Raw genomic sequence first — 22,655 nt, 5'->3', positions numbered from 1 at the left:
TCAGTAACAGTACGAATCAACAATCATCACTGCTGTCTTCGTCTACATCGTCGGCTCTGAGGGAGATGAAAGTCCCTGCCTCCTTCCTTTGGATGGAGAGAAGTCTGTTTTTTGGCTTTTGATGTGTGAATGACAGGTTCAGTTAGAGGTTTTAGTAACGTTAAGGGGACTGTGATGGTCTTTATTCAAACAAACAACCTCTACGTGCAACTCAGAGTGGAGGGATGGCAGGGGAGTGTTTGTCCTGGGTGTTCAGAGCAGAATTCACATCTTTTTTGTCCTGTTTCTCTTCCCGTTCAGCATCTCACAGCGCCCTCCTCCTCTGTCATGGCGTTTGGCGGTGGCAGATTTCGGTTTCATCAGTCGGTGACGTCGACTTTCTGCTTCGTCATGATGAGGCCGGTCGGAGCTCGAGGCTTGTTGATGATGAGTCTTCTACACTGGGGGTCGCGACCCCTCAGTAAGGTGTCAGCAAAAGGTCAAAGGTCAGTTAAGGCAACTATGTCTGACATGGGATTCCTCAGCCTAGAAGAGACAAACAGAAAACAGACAGCATGAATCATCCATAATCAATCAATATATCAATCAATATAACTTTAGTTGATGTTGATGATGAGACAGTAGAAACGTAAACAGTGAAACAATGTGAGAATAATGCACACAAGAGTTTAAAATGATGAAAATGTAATAATAAAAAGAATAAAATAGATTAAAAAATAAAAACAAAATAAATAAGAGGGAATGATCAGATCTTTTGCTTTTCAGTAAAAATACCACACTGAAAACATAAAAAAAAAAGTTTTATTTATAGGTGTTCTAAATCAAAAAAATCAAAAAAATGTACTTTAAGTATCAAAAGTAAAACTTCTCATTATACAGGAGAATGTCTCCTGTTAGAGTTATAATATCACATATATTAATAATTATAGTAATACATTTTATTTATAGAGTACATTTCAAGGTACTCAAAGATGCTTTACACAGAAGAAGAAACAAAAGTCTACACATAGAACACACTGAAAGCAAGATATTATTACTACTATGCATTAATGTGGGAACTTTTCTACACTGTTGTTTAATTTAATCTGCAGCAATGCATCATATTGTTTTACTCTGATTACATGTTTTGTGTGTAGAAGTGAATCTGTAACTAGTAACTATAGCAGTCAGATCAATGTAGTGCAGTAAAAAGTACAATATTTTCTGAAATATAGTGAAGTAGAAGTGTAAAGTAGCATCAAAGTATTACAGTGTACTTCTCATCATTGCCAAAAAGTAAAATAGAAAATGAAGCACTCTGCCTACACATTTCACTTCATTAATATAGTTTATTTCTACTAATAATCAGAATAAAAAAAAAATCATGTGTACAAATTAGAATCAATTATATGAAATTCAGAATAAAGAATAAACTCACGGAATCTGAAAAAAAATATTAGAAAAGATTTGTTTTTTATTCAAAGAAAGAAATGTAAGTTGTGTTGTGTAACTCTGGTATTTTTAGAACATCTATTTAACTTGGCTGCAGCTAATTATTTATTTTTCGATGAATCTGCAAATCATTTCCTCAGCTCATCTTTCTTCTGATATATTGTGTGGTTTATTTTTAAAAACGCACATAAACAAAGTACATGTTTTATGTTTTTAAGTACACATAACGGGGGTGGGGGGTGTATACCTTTCACCAGAAATCTGATGATGTCTTTTTATATTTCTGAAGATTGACACATGGCGGTGTTTTGTAATTCCATGTGGGATGTGTCAAATATTTGGCACAAGACTGACACGATGAAACCAACAAACTCACTAACTAGTCAATTCATTATTTCACTGTCTGACAACAGAGAAAAATGTCCAGCATAATTTTCTAAATTGCACAGTGATTGCCAGGGCTGGATTAACTCATTAGGGGGCCCCAGAGTGAACATGAACCTGGTTCTCCAAGTGAGGTGATTTAAAGCAGATTTATTTTAAAATATGCACTATGTAAGCATAATAGAAACTAAAGATATTTAAAATGGTAAAACTAGATTTTTACACAGTGTTCTACTACAAGACAGGGTGCCAAGAATGGTAAAATATAGAGGTAAAAAAGATGGTATTGGTCAAAATTAAGGATGAATGCCTTGTGCTTTTTTACTAAACTTACCCCCACAGTCCTGTCACATGAACCCAAGAACTGCTTCATTGGCACCATATGCCATCATGTTCTATTTTAAACATTTATCATTCATTTAACTGTCCATTTCAACCATGTATCCATTATTTTTGGCTGACTGCTTTGGAGCTGCAACTAAAGATTATTTTCGTTTTGTTTATTTTTTCGTTTGATCGTTTCTATTAAGCATCTGAAAACTGTAAAAAAAAAAAAAATGACGGTCGGCGTTTCCTAAAATCCAAGATGACATCAATTTACTATTACATAAGACTAAGCAACTGGGGAATGTTTGACATTTTTGCTTTAAAAATGACCAATGACCAAAATAGTTGCCAATTTTTTTGAAAGTCAAAGCACCCTAATTACATTTGGCAAGAAAGACCTGCTGTACCCTGTTTTTATTATATTTTTAAATATCTTGTTTTGTCTGAGCAACTGTCCACAAACCAAATACATCCAGTTTACAGACATCCAGACAACAAGCAAATATTTGTATGTGAGAAGCTGGAACCAGTATTTTTTCTTTCTCTTTTTGCATTAAAAATGCTTAAATGATTATTCGATTATCAAAATTGTTAATTCGACTGATCGTTGCAGCTCTAAACTGCTTTCTCTGTTCATTTTCTAACTCATTTTCAATCATAACATAGTTCAGAACCCAATATTTAGATTTTCTTTTACCCAAATCACAATCTCTATTTTGAGAAATGAGTTGAGCTACTGTACATTTTTTCCAAATACTCCCTGTCAACTGCAGCGGTAACCTCTGACTGCCTTAATACATATTGCCAAACAAATTTGCAATTAATCAAATAACCATAAAGTATTTTCCTGCATAGGTATTCTGGGGCCCTTGAGGGTTCAGGGTCCCTGCTGTTGCCCGCTTTGCCCGATTTCAGATGAAGATTTGACACAATGGATAATATAACAAGCTTTTAAAATACAACACATTGTTACAGATGAAACCAGTGGTTTCCAACCTTTTTGTCTTTTGACGTCTTACAAAAAGCAGTGTGTAGTCGGGGTCACATTTCACATGTCTATGAGTTGTTAACAGCTCCACCAAATAGTGATTTTTCCCTCTAAACTTCTCACATGCTTTCATTTCAATAAATGTTCAAATGATCCAATATTTCAGCAAAAATCAAAGATTAGAGAAAAAGTCCAAAAACTGAAAACAGGTTTGTGTATCAGAACTTTGTTTTTTCTTCTTTCCTCTCCCATTAATCATCTCACGACCCCTCAGATTTATCTGCTGACCCTTTGGAGGGGCCCGACCCCTAGGTTGGGAACCACTGGACTAAACTAGCTAACTGTATATAAAGTAGTTGAAACTAGCTCCACCTCCAGCAGCTACAACAGTAACATGCTGCTCTAACACTGATGCTTCACTATTAATAATCTAATGATGTCATATATAATAATATATCAGTCAGAGGGACCAAACCACTACTTTTACTGCAATACTTTAACTACATCAAGCTCATAATACTTATGTACTTTTACTGCAATACTTTAACTACATCAAGCTCATAATACTTATGTACTTTTACTGTAGTGGGATGTTTCATGCAGGACCTTTACTTGTAATGGACTATTTTTACATTGCTGTATTGGTACTTTAACTGCAGTAAAGGATCTAAGTACCTTCATGACCCCCCTGCTAACCCACCACACCCCCGCCCCCAACTCGTCCCCATCTGCCGCTTACATTAATTGTGTCAGATGTCGTCCAATCTGTCTGTCCACTGAGACAACACGATGAAAAGCCAGAGACACTTAAAGGTCCCACAGGGCTGTTTTACATTTCCACCACTGAGATTAAACAGAAAGGCGAAAAAAAAAATAATCCTGAGAAGCCTGAATGTTGCTGAGTGTTTGATATTGGAGTTAAATGTTTCTTAAATTGAGCTAAATTGACAAATTCCTCTTGTGTTTAATGATCAAAGTGACCCTTATGTGATGTATCCTCACCAAATGTCCTCGCAAGGAGGCAAAAAAATTATCAGCATCCTCCAAAAGTGAGGACGTTTATCCGGGATGAACGCTTGCTACATGCAGCTTCACAGCAGTTTGCTGTGTTTTTGTATTATTTTAAGGTGTTTCGATAGAAATAAAACGTAGATACTCACAGCGAAGCGAGCTTCTGGGTGTGCTGGTTGAATCCCGGCCGTCCTGCCTGCTGCTGCTGGTGCTGATGCTGGGGACGGCGGTGGGGGTGGCCATCGGTATCCCGCGGACACAAAGATATCCGAGCAAATTAAAAACGAACGAGCGGGGGGAATGACCAATAAATGTCCCTGAAAGCCGCACAGATGATTAAATGGTGTCCTTGTGGATCCGTGCGGGCACTGTAACGTGTGAGGAGGACGCAGGAGCTGAGATGCGTTTCACTTTGTGCTCTGAGAAGACGTCAGGATGCTCTGAAACTGTCAAGATACTGAAACACACACACTGCCGGTCAACCCTTTCAAAAGAAAATCCTTCAACATCCAAGAGACTTTGATTTTCCATTTGCAGCTACAGACACATCAGGGTCCATGCACAGCACATTTAAAATAAATTACATTTAGATTAAATAAAAATATTAAAGTTATTGTATATAATTTTAAAAAAGTAACTGTTATTTACAGAGTTTCTAATGAATTCCTGGGGCAGCAGTATGAAGGCATATTGCACATTAATCAATCAATTAATCAAGCAATCAATCAACCAATCAATTAATCATTAGCTATATAGCACTTTACAAACAAATCAAATGCAATTCAAAGTGCTTTACAGGTGACTGACAAAATGTGGGATGTTAGAAATGGATTTAGAGACTAATGTACACCAAAGTAATTAAAAATGAAAAAGGTGAATTGATGAGGACACAATAAAAGATAATACAAGCAATTAAAACTACAAAAATAAAATTATGAAATAGTACACAAAATTAGGATTATAATAAAACAGTAAATTGTTAAAAAAAAAAAAAAAAAAGAATAAAATGAATAATAATGATGATAACATATAAAAGAAGTACATAAATAATAAAACCATACAATTATAAGACACTACATAAAAGTCAGATTAAATAGGTGGTTTTTAGTTGATGTAGTGTAGCAGCATGTTATATAAATAAGGGTTTGGAATAAATAAACAAGATGCTTGAGTGTCAGTCAGATGTAGGTAATTCACAGTGCAATTACCTCCTAGGCTGCACACACACACACACGCAATGACAGCTATTTAAAGCAGATCCTAAAACTAAACTTAATTATTCAACTTCAGATTCAACTTCAGCTTCAGTTTATTCAAAGTGCACATCACCCAGAGAGTCTCTGTACACTTTACAAATCAATAAAAGCAAAAATTGAAAAATTAAGCACGCAATATTACATGTAAAAGTACACACACATACACGGGTAGTGATGTTAATATTACAACAAGGTTTAGGTTAGTAATTTTAAAACAGAGATCATATAACTCTAACAGGGTTGGAGTAGCTACATGTTAGTTTCCCTATGAATGAAAAGTGCGGTACAAATTCAATGTATTATTATTATTATCATTACTATCGTTTTATATAGGCCAAATACTTTAACATTTTGTTAGTTGTTAATATGTGCCTCATAATCAACATCAGCACATAATAATTTACTTTATCTTACTCGGACACCCATCTGATTTACCATTACATCACTTCATTTAATACAATATAATATTTTTAATTACTTAAATAAAATTAAGGGTGCAACTAACAATTATTTTAATCAGCAGTTATGTTAAGTAAGATTTTAATTAGTCAATCAATCATTTAGTTTAAAAAATGTCAGAAAATTGTGTAAAATGTCAGTTTTCCAGAGCTCAGGGTGACGTTGTCAAATGTTTCGTCTTGTCGGACCCAAAGATATTCAGTTTACGATGATAAAAAAACACAATAAATCCTCATATTACAGACGCTAACACCAAAGAATGTTTATAATCAACTTTAACGATTAACTGATCAACATTGTGTGTGTTTTTCTGCTGATCAACTAACCTAACCAATTAACTGAATTGTTTTAATTCTAAAATAAACACTCTGACTTGCTACCAGACCAGTTTTAACTTAACTGTTTAGAGCTGAACATGAAGGCCAACAAACAAGCTCATTTTCTGAAAATTTCAACAGCTCCGTCACCAAAATAACATTTATTTTGAAGCCATCCTCTCCGATGTTTCCGGTCCTCTTCCTATTCACTCTGTCTGTCTTCACCCACCTGACGGACATGCGCGCTCACGCACTAACCTGGACAGATTGTAGGTTGTACGCGCACACGCTGTCGCTGGTGCGCGCACGCGGGTACCCGCACATATATATAGGCTATACATGTTGTAGGACTACATATGCATGCGCGCGCACACACACATACACATACATACACACACACAGACACACACACACACACACACACACACACGTTGTCCTAGGTCACTTTTGGGGACATTCCTAGACTTACATTTATTTCCTGGAGACTTACCCTAACCTTAACCACTGACCCAAAAATCAGTGTTTTACCAATTGGGAACGTGACTTTTGTCACCAATTGGGAAAGCCGTCCCCATTTGACTGGTCTTAATTCTGAAATTTGTCCCTGAAAGTAGCCTATGACAGAGCTACACACACACACACACATAATTCTGTATCTCATGTCATTTTATATATATCATCCTATAAACAAAAACAAACTATAGATATGCATGATATATTTCTATATATTAGATGATATTGTGATACATTATGACAGAATACACACAACACAGTTAGCATAAGTCTGTTCATCTGTATAACTGTATATAATATAGAATAAATGTGACATAGACATGTAAAATAGACTGATATGAAATACAGAATTGTGTGTGTGTTTGTGTGTGCGTGTGTGTGTGTGTGTGTATGTGTGTGAACTGTATATATATATATAAAGGGATTTTTTTCTTTTCTCTTTTTTCCAGTGTGTGTGTATGTTATTTATACCATTATTTCTGTGTTCTCAGAATCATTCAAATGTGTTCTGTGGTCCATTTTTGTATAAATGTTTCTCATGTCTGACTAGATGATATATTAAAACTACTTTCTGATAAGAAAAGTGTAGTTAGATCCACAGCTGCAACCGAGTTTTTTATGTGTCAGTTATTTTCCAAATTAACCAATTAATAATATTGTCTAAAAAGTGTCCAAAAATTATTATCATCACAATTTCTCAGGGGCTAAAGCTATGTCTACAAATGTCTTATTTTTGATAAGATAATATATTCAGTTTACAATTATGTAAAACAACAAAATACTCTCTATACTGTATATAACAACCTAATGTATGTATATAGAGTAACATCAATTTGTTTTTACTCATACAATATTTATTTCGGCACTCTCTCACACCATTGCACCATTTACAGCTCTACCTGTATTTGGAGTTGTATGTTTTCATCCAATCATTTTTGCGAGTAAAGTTCAAATGAAAATAAAAAACCTTTTGATAAACTCACCGATTAATTGACTTATTGTTTCAGCTTCCATCACATCAGTGGAAGATCAATGGTGGGAGAATTACTCAGATCCTTGAGATGAAGTGCCAGTAAAGCAATGTAAAAATACCCCATTACAAGTAAAAGTCCTGCATGAAAAATCTTATCTGAAAAAACTACTTAAATAGAAGTAGTATTATGAGCTTGATGTAGTTAAAGTATTGCAGTAAAAGTACATAAGTATTATGAGCTTGATGTAGTTAAAATATTGCAGTAAAAGTACATAAGTATTATGAGCTTGATGTAGTTAAAGTATTGTAGTAAAAGTAGTGGTTTGGTCCCTCTGACTGATATATTGTTATATATGACATCATTAGATTATTAATAGTGAAGCATCAGTGTTAGAGCAGCATGTTACTGTTGTAGCTGCTGGAGGTGGAGCTAGTTTACACTACTTTATATACAGTTAGCTAGTTTAGTCCAGTGGTTCCCAACCTAAGGGTCGGGCCCCTCCAAAGAGTCAGCAGATAAATCTGAGGGGTCGTGAGATGATTAATGGGAGAGGAAAGAAGAAAAAACAAAGTTCTGATACGCAAATCTGTTTTCAGTTTTTGGACTTTTTCTCTAATCTTTGATTTTTTGACATCTGACATCTGATTTTATACAAATCGGTGTGTAGTTATTACACTTATTTATAAGATTATGTATTTTTATGTAAAATCTGTAAAGTAAATGGTAATTACAGCTGTCATTAAATGTAGTGGAGCAGAAGTATCAGTTTGCATAAAATGGAAATACTCAACTAAGATACAAGTACCTAAAAATTGTACATAAGTACATACTTGAGCAAATGTACTTAGTTACTTTCCAGCACTGCTGGTTGAACTCCTGTAAAGATTGGAGGCACTGCAGTATTTATGTGTTGCAGCACCACCATGTGTAATGATGCAGTATTGCAGCTATTTTCCAGATAATATTTCTTTATATCTGCTTTCTTTATAGCCTGCAGGTCGTGTCATTCATATTAGTGCTCAGTTTCAGTTCACCTTTGTTATTTTTTGATGAATTCTGTAATTAATTGTATTATTGGTATTATTAACACACACCTCCTGATATCCACAGCCTGTCTCACCTGTTTCCTATGTAACACAAGTTGTCAGACATAAAGGCAGATATAATTCAGGCCCAGTGGTGGTAAATAAAGTTTATTTGTTCTCCAGTTCTCTCTGGATTTTCAGTGTATTTCTTTTGACTATTCAGGTGTTTTGAATGTACACCAGTTGCTGGATGCACCCAGGACTAAACTTTCTTATCACAGATTGTTCAATCTCAGCTCTTAGTATAAGCATTCGCATTATTACAGTAATGTTATTAATGAGGCTGCTGTCTATGAGTTTGTCATCTTGTATTATTGCAGAAGAGATTACAGCCCCGCAATATGCTCCTGTTCATATCGACTGTCATTGTTTCAACCAGCCTCGTTGTTTCATCATTGCATAAGTTGTTTCAGTTTTTTAAGTAAAAATGCAAAATATTTAGTTGTTCCTTTTTAGCTTTAAAGTCTAAAGGTAGTTACAGGTAACTTCAACTTTTGACTGTTCTGAAAAGATGCAATCGTGAACGCCCTAATGTTGATTTTTATCACACTAGCATGTGAATGCACCACAGAAATGACTCTCTTGTAAACACTTTTAGTTCAGTCCTTCTTTAGCTGTACACAGTGTCATTGAAAGGGCACCTTCATAATGTATAGACACTTTTTATTTTAATTTTCAGCATCTTTTAACAGAGCATTAAAATATATTCCCATTGTTACTTCCAACAATTTGGTGCTTTTTGACAAAGACTTAACATTAGTGACTGTAAGTTACTCAATAATTCATTCTTTGTCATATAAAATAAACATATTAGATTTATTGTCCACTTCATTCATTTCATATGTACAGTCTTCATACATATAACGCTGCCATCTGCTGGTGAAAGCAAGCTACTACTGAACAGTTTATCTGCTACTGGCTGCTCTTTGGTGTCAAGTTATGCTGAGAGATACCAGTCGGTACCAAACACCAGCCAATAGCTTTTTTGCACAACAGACATGCTTACACATCACTGGTTTGAGCGATAATCATGGTCTCAGTTTTTGAATAACAGTTCCCATAATGCTTTAGGGGGATATAAACAGGAAGTATAGCGTTGCCATGGATACAGCAAATTAACAGTGGGCAACGATTTGAGCCCCGTTTTTAGCCTATATTTGTTTAGATGTTGACAAAATGGCGCCATTAAAAGTATCCCGAATGAGTTACCGTCAGTTTCTTTTTATTCTCAATTTGCAGTGTAGCCACGGATCTACAGACATTACTGGATTACCTTGATACTGAAAAAAAATTATGGGAGCGTGTGTGTTCAGAGTTTTGACGCAAATTGCGCCACGGGCCTCTTGTCTCTCACTCCGCTCCTCCGCTCAACAAATGAAGCCACATTAAAAAGAAAAACAGTTAACAACATCAATTCATTTTTACATTCATTCAATACATAGATGAGATAAACTAAATTTCCTCCAAAATCCATTTTAATTTAACCTGTTTAAGCCAAAAGATATCCTCATAAACACACACACGCTGACAGGGTCATGTGACTGTTTGACGTGGCAGTATTGAAACTGAAAGGGATCAGTCTGCAAGTTCAGACTCCATATTGAGATTTTGGAGCATGGCAGACGGATAAAAACTGACGTCTGACACAGGGTGAGTGTTAATAAAACATTCTTATTTCACCGTGAATGTGTCAGTTTCCTCCCTGAGGACTATAGAGGGGAGAAGAGTCGGAATGAACTTCTGTCGTTATAAAGAGGGGAAAGAAAAGAGGGAGATACTAACTTGTTTGTGTGTGGTATTTGCTCGGTATTTTTGGGGTGACTCATGAACAGACTTGTTTCTCTTGAATCTTGCTTTCTAATCTTACAGTCAGTGTTATTGGTTTACCTCTCAGGCTGACTGAAGTCCACAAGATGAGTGTTTGTGTGGAGGAAGAGGAGGACAGAGCAGGGTCTCCATTATCCAGCTGTCTGTCTATGAAGAGTGACCGATCCAAAGAATATCCTCCTCCAGACTTCAGTAATGAACCTGGACCCTCAGACACAAAGTAAGAGACTGGTTTTACTGTAAACTGGCTTGAAGATGATTAAGTCATTAGACATAGTAAGACACTGTTTCTGTTGTAAACTGTACTGATGGAAGATGTTTCAGTGAGGATGAAGGCAAACTGCTCTGCTAAAATATTCCTATTCATGATGCAGAACTATCATAATAGACACTGTTTCAAACTAAGATGGATCTTAATCTGCGTTTTATAGCCAGAAACCACAGATGGTATTTCTGTAGCAACCTGAAAACCTCAATGTCAATTTACACTTCAAGAATATGTTCATACAGCTTTGCCCTAACACTGAAGTCACTGTAAAGACCTGAAAGAATTTACTTCAAATGTTAAATTTTCTTGTGTTTTTAACTTGAAATATCCCTCAGATCAGCTGTTATGAATTACCAGATGTCATGATGAATCAGTGCATATCAAAAATGTGCAACATGTTGTCGAAAGGTTATTTGTGGAGAAGCTTTGCTCACCTTGATTATGTGTGTCTGAGTTTTCTCTCCAAGCTAACTGCTTATGTGAAACATGTTGAAGAAAATTAAGCTCAAAGGTTCACTTACTAATGATTTGGAGCTTGCAGTTGAAAGCTCTGAATCATGTAAGACTGCTGGTCTACCACAATTTTAGACCCCCTCTAACCTCAGTTTAAACCTAACTAACCCAAGCTAAGCTGCCCAAAGAGACTGTAAAACAGTAAAGGACATAATCAGCTCTCTTTAATGGAACAGTGAAGCAGCTGCAGGAAGTGTTTGTATTAATAGCAAACTACAGGCAGATCACTAAATGTTTAATAAGTCAGCCAGATAAGAAATGCAGTTAAGAGTTATTTTCAGCAGAGAGACAAATTAATCTCTTTATGTCAGTTTACAAGACTTAAATATGTGTTCATGAAAGCAGGAGAGTTGAAATAAAATAATAATTTTCAAGTAAGAAGCTAGACTTCTACTATCCTCCGTGACTGCCTGAGCTTCTAGACAGTGTCAGCTAAATATTTATATTTTTCAACAAAAATCAACAAACCATCATAGTGAAAAAGAAATGTCTTCACAGAGAGAAGAAGAAGAGGAGGAGTGTTTCTGTGGAGGAACAGCTGTCCTGCTGTTCTTTGTGTCAGGATGTCCTGAAGGATCCAGTCTCTACCAGCTGTGGACACTGGTTCTGCAGACAGTGCATCACCTCATACTGGGACCAGTCTGCTTCACCAGGAGACTCCTCCTGTCCCCAGTGTGGAGAAAGATCCAGAACAAGACATGGACTGCGGACAGACAGTCAGACCAGCACTGTACAAAGTAAGACTGATTGTTTTTGGGTTGGTCATAATGTGTTATGGCTAGGCTAGCGAACCCAAGAGTAGGACACTGAGGCAGGAGGCAGCGAGCAGTGTTGGAAGATAATTTATTGAGGCTTGGGCCAGGGTCTGGGCTGGTAGCCGGGAACCTGGGGCTTGGGCTTGGCGTGAAGCTGGGCAGAGGGAATGGAGAGGGGAGCCAGGCAGGGGGATTTGGGCTGGATGTGAAGCTGGGCTGAGGGAATACTGAGGGGAGCCAGGCAGAGGGATGTGCTGGGCAGGTGAGGCAGGAAGGCAGGAGAAGGGCTGGAGTCAGGCAAAGGCAAAACTGTAGGCACAGAGAAATAGGGATTAGCGATGCTGTAGAAACTGAACCGTAGTGAAGTAAGGAGGCTAGAAGTGTGACTGACTGTGATAAACAGAGTCTATGATCTGTCGGTGAGTAGGAGGTTGAACCAGATATTTAAGCAGAACTCCTGATGGATGGCAGCTGGTCGCCTGACTCTCACTCACCTGTCTCCACTCCTGTAATTAGGCACAGACAAGGGGGAGAGAGAGGCACACACACTAGGAGGAGGAGGCAGAAGTGGAGGGCATGACATAACGGATAATTGTCAGATTGTCTTTGTTATGTTTAGTCTCACATTTTTCTCTTTTTTTAGTGAATGTTGCTCTCTGGGAGATTTTAGATGAACATAAGATCAGTCTGAGGAGGAGATGTGAATGTGTGACTGAGGGAGCTGATGAAGCAGGAAGTGAAACCCTCCTCAACAGGATCTACACTGATCTCTACATTACAGAGGGACAGAGTGAAAAGGTTAATGTCCAACATGAGGTGTGGCAGCTTGAGACAGCTACAAAGATGGATACCCTCCATGACACTCCAATCAAGTGCCACGACATCTTTAAAGTCTTACCTGACCAACAGAAACACATCAGAGTCGTGCTGACGAACGGCATAGCTGGCACTGGAAAAACCTTCTCAGTGCAGAAGTTCACTCTGGACTGGGCAGAGGGCTTGGAAAACCAAGATGTCAGTCTGGTGATTCTGCTTTCGTTCAGGGAACTGAACTTGATTAAAGATGAGCAGTACAGTCTTCTCATGCTGATACATGATTTCCATCCAACATTACAGAAGGTCACAGCAGAGAAGCTAGCTGACAGTAAAGTTTTTTTCATCTTTGACGGCCTAGATGAAAGCAGACTTTCACTGGATTTTAAGAACAGGAAGGTTGTGTCTGATGTCACACAGAAGTCATCAGTCAACGTGCTGTTGACAAACCTCATTGAGGGGAATCTGCTTCCTTCAGCTCTCGTCTGGATAACTTCTCAACCTGCAGCAGCCAATCAGATCCCTCCTACATGTGTTGACAGGGTAACAGAAGTACGAGGTTTCACTGACGCACAGAAGGAGGAGTACTTCAGGAGGAGATTCAGTGATGAAGAGCTGTCCAGCAGAATCGTCTCACACATCAAGACAACCAGGAGCTTCCACATCATGTGTCAAATCCCAGTCTTCTGCTGGACCACTGCTACAGTTCTGGAGCACATTTTAACTACAGACCAGAGAGGAGAGCTGCCCAAGACCCTGACTGACATGTACTCACACTTCCTGCTGGTTCAGACAAAGAGGAGGAAGCACAAGTATGATGAGGAACATGAGACAAGTCCAAAGGAGCTGACGGAGGCTGACAGGGAAGTTCTTCTAAAGCTGGGGAGGCTGGCATTTGAACATCTGGAGAAAGGAAACATGTTCTACCGAGAAGACCTGGAGCAGTGTGGTCTTGATGTCACAGAGGCCTCGTTGTTATCAGGAGTTTGTACAGGGATCCTCAAAAGAGAGCGTGTGATCCTCCAGAAAACAGTCTACTGCTTTATTCATCTGAGTGTTCAGGAGTTTCTGGCCGCAGTCTACATGCACCACTGTTACGCCAACAGCATTACAGAGGTATTGGATGACTTCCTGGGAGATGTGGATGATGATGATGAATTAATCTATAAAGATTATGGTGATGAATTCTTTGATGATGATGGAATCACTGATGATGACGATGATGATGGGGACAATGACCATTACATATCCCTAGATGTCTTCCTGAGGAGAGCCATGGAGAAATCTCTCAGAAGTGAAAATGGCCACCTGGACCTCTTTGTTCGCTTCCTTCATGGCCTCTCTCTGGAGTCCAACCAGAGTCTCTTAGGAGGCCTGCTGGGTTGGACAGTGAACAGTCCAAAAGTCATCCGGAAAGCCACCAACAAACTGAAGGAGAAGAAGACCCAAATCTCTCCTGACAGAAGCATCAACATCTTGCACTGTCTGATGGAGATGAATGACTACTCAGTGCATCAGGAGATCCAAGAGTTCCTGAAGTCAGAGAACAGATCAGACAAGGAACTCTCTGAGATCCACTGCTCAGCTCTGGCCTACATGCTGCAGATGTCAGAGGAGGTTCTGGATGAGTTGGATCTGAACAAGTACAACACATCACATGAGGGACAACTGAGACTGATCCCTGCTGTGAGGAACTGCAGAAAGGCTGTGTAAGTCCAGATGTGATTATCAACATTATAAATCAGTCACATCAGAACATACACACATCTCTTGTGTCCAGGTGCTCAGTCCAAAAAGTTTTAGATATTTCCTGTTGCCTCTGTACCCAACTCTGAAGAGCCTGTTTGGGCTCGAAATGATGTACTGTTTGTACATGTAACAAAGAAACATTTTTAAGATAGCATTTCACAGTGTTGAGAGTGATTGGGAAACAAGGTATCAACATTATAAAGCCAATTTTACATAAATCATATCAATATTACAATTAAGTGTAATGTTAATGTATAGTGCATGCTGTAAAGCATGTATCACTTTACATTAGAGATGCACCTACGTGCAATTTCTGGGCCAATAACAACAACCCAAAATTATCTGTTTGTTGTGGCTAATACCAAAACAATAACCATTAAAGCTGCAAGCAGCGATGATCAGACCTTACTCCTTCACACACGTCGGGGTACACTGCACTCAAACTACGCTGCACTCAAACTGCTATTATTGCAAGGCAACACGATACAACATACACATTCCAGAGGGCACCTGACATGGATATACATTTCCATGAATATCGGACATTGCTTGTAGGAGATACCTATCACTTCCTGTGTCCACTATGTGGTGCTAGAGAAAACCCACTAATTATATGTCATGTTGCTGTATATCATGTGTAGACCACACCATGTAAGGTAAACTTCCTGTTGTCAGTAGGTGAAGCAATGACTATGAATCAATATTGACATGGTTGAGTGGTTTGGCCAGGTGGGGGGGGGATTATTAGCAGCCACACATTTCTCCATTCTCTGTTTCTCTGTTTAGCGTCGTCAGGTTAGGCTAACCCATTGTTGCTAACTTCGGAGCTAACCCCCAAGCTGCAGCATTTATTAACAGGTACACTGTAGTCTGTACTCTAAAAAAGGCAAGAGAAAGAAATCAGCAGTGGTCAAATGAGCTAGAGAGTGAATGAAGAGAGGGATCGCTTGTAGCGAGAATGCCGATAAATCAGATGAAAATGTTATTTCCTGATTGTTTCAAAGCGGTTACATTCCGGAGGACAAATAAACAGGCCCACACCCCAACACACCTCCGGCCTTACTGCTAACCTTTTCCTCTGCTCTGCTCACATTCACCGTCACATTTCTGACGCTCGCTCTCTTGCTTTACCACTCACCTGCTGATGTACTGCCTTATTCCTTAAAAGGAGTTACGCTACCTGCAGTTTCCCAGGCAACAACACAGACGTTGACTCACGTTTCGAAACAGCACTGCTCAGAGGCTCCCAAATGCTATTTGGATATTTGGTGTCATTATTGGCATTTTTAAAAAATATTTTTTGGCCTGGCGGGGCTCTTGTTGGCCTGGTGGCCCACCAGGCCTGTACTATAATAGGGGAAACACTGCATGAGAAATTTGGGGCAGATTGGACAATGTAAAGCCAAGTTACAACAATTTCCTGTTTAATGCCCCAAACATGTTTTGGGCAAAATTGTCCAGCATGCCACGCCAACGGCGTTCCATGAAAATTAAAAAGCTTTGCTATTTAGCACCACAAAGGTGTTTAGATGTAAGCTACCAAATTTCAAGTCACTCGAGTTAAATCTCTAGGAGGAGTTTGTTTGAATACAACACCTGTCAATGGCTTCACTTTGCAAAAAAATTGCAAAGTAGATTCAAAATGACTGACTTCCTGATGGACTTAGGGTTGGGCTCCAAGAGAAATTCCATTCATCCCTCCTTTACATACATGTACACTGTAAAACTTACAAATTATTAAAGTGTTTTCAGCTTGTGTTACAGCTGCTTGTTACCAAAATTGTACATCAGTTATTCTTACAATTGTTCTTCAGTTGTAACAAAAACTTTGAGAGCAAGAAAATTTAACTTAATAGTTGGTGTGTTTACACTTATGAACACAATTATTCTGTTTAGTTGTTTGACTTTGCATAGTGTCTATTTTATAATAAAAGTGTATGATTTTAGTGTATTTAAATGTAATATAATTTTTAATAACAGGCTGCCTGTTATTAAATTTTAATAACAGGCTGAGTGGACTCTCAGGGACTCACTGTGAAATTGTGGCCTCAGCTCTGAAGTCCAACCCCTCCCATCTGAGAGAGCTGGATCTGAGTAACACCAACCTTCAGGGTGCAGAGATGAAGCTGCTGTCTGCTGGACTGGAGAATCCACACTGTAGACTGGAGACTCTAAGGTCAGTTCACTGACTGTGTTTTACTATTGTACATCTTGTATTTAACCAGTTTTTTAAATACATAACAGAAGTTTCAGATAATTTGTTTTTCACAAATCACTAAAAGTCCAAAATGCCTAAACAGTTGGTTTCACCTTGAATTTAGTCTACAATCAAAAAGGTCTGGTATTTGCAAGAAAACTGTTGAAGTTATTGGACAATTACCTGTGAGACCAAGTTAATGTTTATAATTTTTGGTATGCGTGTGAATCTCAAATCTGTAAATCAAATGGGAAAAAGTTCAGACTTTCACTGCATTTTCAAGAATAATGTTTTTATATTAAACATTGAGAACACACTATTTTGAAGGAACCTATGCCTAAAGTCTTTCTCACACACACACTAAAACTCTCATATGGGGATACAGACAAAGAGAGCAAATCATATTTCAAAATGCAGTATGTATCTTTAGTTGTGTCTGAGCTGCCACCAATGAAATGTGAGACTTCAACAGGTGCTTGATGTCTCCTGTCAGAAAATGATATCACTTTGGATAGCTGCACACCCAGTTAAAAGGGAAGTCATGTGAAAGTTTGGTGTTTGGCACTGATGACAGTCAGTCAGCGGTGATAATGAGAGTAAATCTGTGGTAAGACATAAATGCCTCAGTAGAAGAAAAAATTTCTTTGTATTCACTCAAGTACTGTAGTGTTTTTAATGAAATTACACACAATCGTTACCATTTACAGGAAGAAGGTGAATAAAAGTAATGCACAAGCTTTATAATCCAATATGTCTAATTTGATCCTTATTACAGACTTGATCAAGGGCAGTAGCATTTTAGTGATCTGTGTTGAGATGAATAGGTGTCTGAATGCTGTGGTACCATTTGGATGATGTCTGCATAAGACTGACATGATGATAACAGATAACACAATCTGCTCATATTAGGGAAAAGCTAATTGATTAGGACATAATAATGTTGAATTATACATATACATACAAAACCTGAACGGATCTGGTGGATTGTAATGGATTTTTATCGACATGATGTATTCTTTATTTAGATTGAGAGACTGCAGTTTGTCAGAGATCAGCTGTGCTTCTCTGGTCTCAGCTCTGAAGTCCAACCCTTGCCATCTGAGAAAGCTGGATCTGTCTAGAAACAAGCTACAGGATTCAGGAGTGAAGCTGCTGTGTGAATTTCTGGAGAGTCCACACTGTAGACTGAAGACTCTGGGGTCAGACATCATTCTTCACTTCTGTGCTAAGATTATTATGATGGTAAAAGTTGTGGTGACATTAATCTGCAGACATAAGGATGATGTTATGTTGACTCACGCTGAGTATCTTACCATTGATGTCTATTTTCTTCTTAGTGGTTTAGTCTATTGACTGTCAGAGCTACAGATTTAAAACCTTAATATAACAAGAAAATGCTCCTCTGGGTAATTCACTGTTAAGTCACTTTGTCTTTATTGAAGTAGAAGCATGTTGTCATTAATATTAATAAGAGCTCTTTTTCACTGTTTGTATTTGACAGTTTTTAACCTGCATCCCGTTGGGTTCAGGTGTTTGGAGTTTCCATTTTCTAAACTTCTACATTCTAAACCTTCTTCAGCTCTGAACAGATTATAAAACATTGAATGATTACAAGCGGGAACATTGTCTTCTGAAGTGTCATTTTTTCTTCATTCAGATTGAATTCCTGCAGTTTGTCAGAAATTAGCCATGCTTCTCTGGTCTCAGCTCTGAAGTCCAACCCCTCCCATTTGAGAGAGCTGGATGTGAGCTACAACAATGTGAAGGATTCAGGAGTGAAGCTGCTGTGTGATTTTCTGGAGAGTCCACACTGTAGACTGGAGACTCTGAGGTCAGACACCATTTTTTTTTTACTTCTGTGTTGAGATTAATATAATGTGACAGTTATGGTGACACTAATCTGTAAACATAAGGATGATGGTTATGAGGTAAAATCCCCCTCAGATTTTGACATTCAAATGTTTTCAAATATTTAAATACTATTTAAATGTTTAATTTTAAACCATAGTTAACCCTTTAAAAACATGCATCAAACATTCAGATCTTTGTTTTAATCAATTTTGATAACGTTAAAACAGCTGTGACCTCATAGAGTTTATGCAGATCCATACTGAGCATCTTTTTGGTCTTCATATATAACAGTAGAAAAGCTCCACTGGCTAATTCACTGTTAATTCACTATGTCTCTCGTGAAGTAGAAGCATGTTGTCATTACATTCTAAACCTTCTTACGCTCTGAACAGATTGTGAAACATGATTATTACAAGAAGGAACATTGTCTTCTGAAGTGACATAATTTACTCTTCATTCAGATTTACTGACCCCAGTTTGTCAGGGATCGGCTTTGCTTCTCTGGCCTCAGCTCTGAAGTCCAACCCCTCCCATCTGAGAGAGCTAGATCTGATGCACAACATGCTGCAGGATTCAGGAGTGAAGTTGCTGTGTGGTTTTCTGGAGAGTCCACAATGTAGACTGGAGACTCTGAGGTCATACACCTTTTTTTTGGCATTTTCTGCCTTTATTTTTATATTCTAAACCTTCGTAATCTTTCTTAATCTGTTCTTCTCTGACCAGATTATGGAATGTTGAATGATTTCAAGCAGGAACATTTTTTTCTAATGCTAAATCATTTATTCTTCATTCAGTTTGTGGTACTGCAGTTTGTCAGAGATCAGCTGTGCTTTTCTGGCCTCAGCTCTGAAGTCCAACCCCTCCCATCTGAGAGAGCTGGATCTGGGCTACAACAAGCTGCAGAATTCAGGAGTTAAGCCGCTGTGTGATTTTCTGGAGAGTCCACACTGTAGACTAGAGACTCTGAGGTCAGACGCCGTTTATGTTACTTCTGTGCTCAGCTTAAACTGTATGATGTGGATGTTGTGATGACATTATACTGCAAACATAGGGATGGTGTTTAAGAGGTAAAATCCCCTTCAGATTTAGACATTCAAATGTTGTTTTCAAATGTTTAAATAATATTTAATGATTTTAATGTTTGACAGCATGTTTTAAACCATAACACGTTTAAAACATGCTGTCAAACATTAAAATCTTAGTTTTAATGTCAAAAGTTTTAATGAGGTTTGACCTCATAGATTTTATCCTGATCCATACTGAGCACCTTGTTGAGCTTCATATTTAAAACATATTTAATATAACATTAAGAATCCAACACTGGCTGCTTCACCCTTACCTTCTTAAACATTTGATCTTCACCTTAAATTTAACCTTAATGTAAATATAAATTTTAAAAAGACATTCATGTTTTTTTCTAAACCTTAATGATGATATGTGATGTTTATACTAACTGAAAAATTAAAACTGAAGATGACATGATTTTTACGGCTTCGTCATTCCATAAAATAGAAATATTGTAGATGTCTGGAGAATAAATATGTTCACATTTCTCTAAAATCCATCCTGTCATATGTGGTGTCTTTTAAAACTTTTGGATCTTGAGTAGAATCTGAAGTAAATGTCAGTGTTTTTAACTTGCACTTGGCTGCACAACATGAGTTTGTATAGATGGAGTCACTGGTGTAGCTGCAGAGTTGAAGAGGTGAAGTCACCACATCTTTATTGAAGTAACAGCATGATGTCATTAATATTAATGAGAGCTCTTTTTCACTGTTTGTATTTGACAGTTTTTAACCTGCATCCTGTTGGGTTCAGGTGTTTCAAGTTTCCATTTTCTAAACTTCTCCATTCTAAACCCTCTTCAGCCCTGAACACATTATGGAATATTGAATGATTTCAAGCAGGAACTTCGATTTCTAAAGTGACATCATTTATTCTTTATTCAGTTTGTGGTCCTGCAGTTTGTCAGAGATCAGCTGTGCTTTTCTGGCCTCAGCTCTGAAGTCCAACCCCTCCCATCTGAGAGAGCTGGATCTGGGCTGCAACAAGCTGCAGGATTCAGGAGTGAAGCTACTGTGTGATTTTCTGGAGAGTCCACACTGTAGACTGGAGAGTCTGAGGTTAGACACCATTTTTTTACTTCCGTGCTGAGATTAATATGATGTGAAAATTGTGGTGACACTAATCTGCAGACATAAGGATGATATTCTGCTGATCCACACTGAGTATCTTAAAGGTAAAGTCTGTTTGGTTCTTTAGTGGTTTAGTGCATTGACTGTGTCAGAGCTGCACATTTAAATCTTAAGTACAACAAGATAAAAACGACACTGGACAATTCACTGTAAACCTCTAAAATATTGATTATAGTAACAAGCATAATATCCAGTATTTGCTCGTTCCAACACATTTATGAAGCTATGCAGTGTTTATACTGACTGAAATATTCAAACATAAGATGCCATGATATTTTTTATGGCTTCACGATTCCATGAAACTGAAATATCCTATTTTCCCTAAATCAATTTTGACATATTTGGATGTTGAGTAAATAGAGGTCAGTGTTTTTTACTTGTGTTTGGCTGCATGACATGAGTTTGTATAGATGGAGTCACTGGTGGAGCTGCAGAGATTAAGGGGTGAAGTCACTGTCTTTATTGAAGTAGCAGCATGTTGTCATTAATATTAATGAGAGCTCCTTTTCAATGTTTGTATTAGACAGTTTTTATCCTGCATCCTGTTGGGTTCAGGTGTTTGGAGTTTCCATTTTCTAAACTCCTTCATTCTAAACCTCTGAACAGATTATGAAACATTGAATGATTTCAAGCAGGAACTTTGTCTTCTAAAGTGACATCATTTATTCTTTATTCAGATTGAGTCGCTGCACGTTGTCAAAGATCAGCTGTTCTTCTCTGGCCTCAGCTCTGAAGTCCAACCCCTCACATCTGAGAAAGCTGGATCTGAATGACAATGAGCTGTGGAATTCAGATGTGAAGGCACTGTGTGATCTTCAGGAGAGTCCACACTTTAGACTGGATACTCTGAGGTCAGTAGAGAGTTGAAGTCAGTCCATGCTGGTTTCAGGAGTATTGTATTAAACACAGTTACTCTCAAAGCAAATATCCAGTATTTCCTGGTGAACCTCCAATTTAAATGTATCACAAAAGTGTATCTGCAGTAATGATTTGTTCATGACTCTCAGCAGTTTATTTCCTCTGTGTAGTTCAGTGAAATCTGCAGAGGAAACAGATTTGATACCAAAAGTCTCTGCAGGTCTGTGAACTTGAACTGTGAGCTCAGTGTGTTCACTCCAATACATTAACATGAGAGCTGAAAAGAAGCTGGCCACGCTGCACAGCTGTTCCACTTCTGGTCTGAACAGGACTGATGTCCCTGCTGCTCTTTATACTGGATGTGCTGCATCACTGACTGACAGCTGATTGAGTCTCACTAAACATTGATTTATGACTTCTGTTGTTTCTTCTTTTCTCATCAGCTGGTGGTGGTGATCTCTGTAAGAGTGTGAGTGAACATCCAGGAGTGTGTGTTGAGGGAGGATCAGCTGTATCCTGATGATCCAGAGAGGTTGAAGCAACAGCAGCAGCTTGTGTGTAGAGAGGCTCTGACTGGGCCATGTTACTGGGAGGTAGAGTGGAGAGGAGAGCTTCATCCAGTAGTAACTGTATGTTACTGTTGTAGCTGCTGGAGGTGGAGCTAGTTGGAACTACTTTATATTCAGTTAGCTAGTTTAGTCCAGTGGTTCCCAACCTGGGGTCAGGACCCTCCAATAGAGGGGCCTGACCCTGATAAATCTGAGGAGTCGTGAGATGATTAATGAGAGAGGAAAGAAGAAAAAAAAAGTTCTGATACACAAATCTGTTTTCAGTTTTGGGGCTTTTTCTCTAATCTTTGGTTTTTGGTGAAATATTTGGTCATT

At 38.0% G+C, this 22,655-nt stretch overlaps 1 protein-coding gene across 4 annotated transcripts; it reads left to right on the top strand.

Moving 5' to 3' along the window:
- The first annotated feature begins 129 nt into the window (after positions 1 to 129).
- Positions 130 to 22,606, top strand: LOC121888175 (NACHT, LRR and PYD domains-containing protein 12-like). Of its 4 annotated transcripts, XM_042399577.1 has the most exons (12): positions 130 to 485; positions 10,640 to 10,792; positions 11,852 to 12,090; positions 12,752 to 14,630; positions 16,679 to 16,846; positions 17,893 to 18,066; positions 18,525 to 18,698; positions 19,180 to 19,353; positions 19,513 to 19,686; positions 20,668 to 20,841; positions 21,591 to 21,764; positions 22,215 to 22,606. In XM_042399577.1, exons 1-12 carry the CDS (start codon positions 130 to 132, stop codon positions 22,225 to 22,227), a joined length of 3,852 nt encoding a protein of 1,283 aa, XP_042255511.1. In that variant the 3' UTR covers positions 22,228 to 22,606. The 4 variants fall into 4 exon arrangements, 2 of the variants coding, with proteins under 2 accessions (XP_042255511.1, XP_042255512.1); XR_006093153.1 differs by lacking the exons at positions 21,591 to 21,764; positions 22,215 to 22,606 and having other exon boundaries at positions 19,563 to 19,686; positions 20,718 to 20,735; XR_006093152.1 differs by lacking the exons at positions 21,591 to 21,764; positions 22,215 to 22,606 and having other exon boundaries at positions 19,563 to 19,686; positions 20,668 to 20,702.
- The last annotated feature ends 49 nt before the right edge of the window (positions 22,607 to 22,655 follow it).

The sequence above is a fragment of the Thunnus maccoyii genome, chromosome 21 (assembly GCF_910596095.1).
Source record: "Thunnus maccoyii chromosome 21, fThuMac1.1, whole genome shotgun sequence".
NCBI classification, from domain to species: Eukaryota; Metazoa; Chordata; class Actinopteri; order Scombriformes; family Scombridae; genus Thunnus; species Thunnus maccoyii.
The sequence above is the reverse complement of the archived record's forward strand: the minus strand, read 5'-3'. Positions and strand labels throughout refer to the sequence as shown.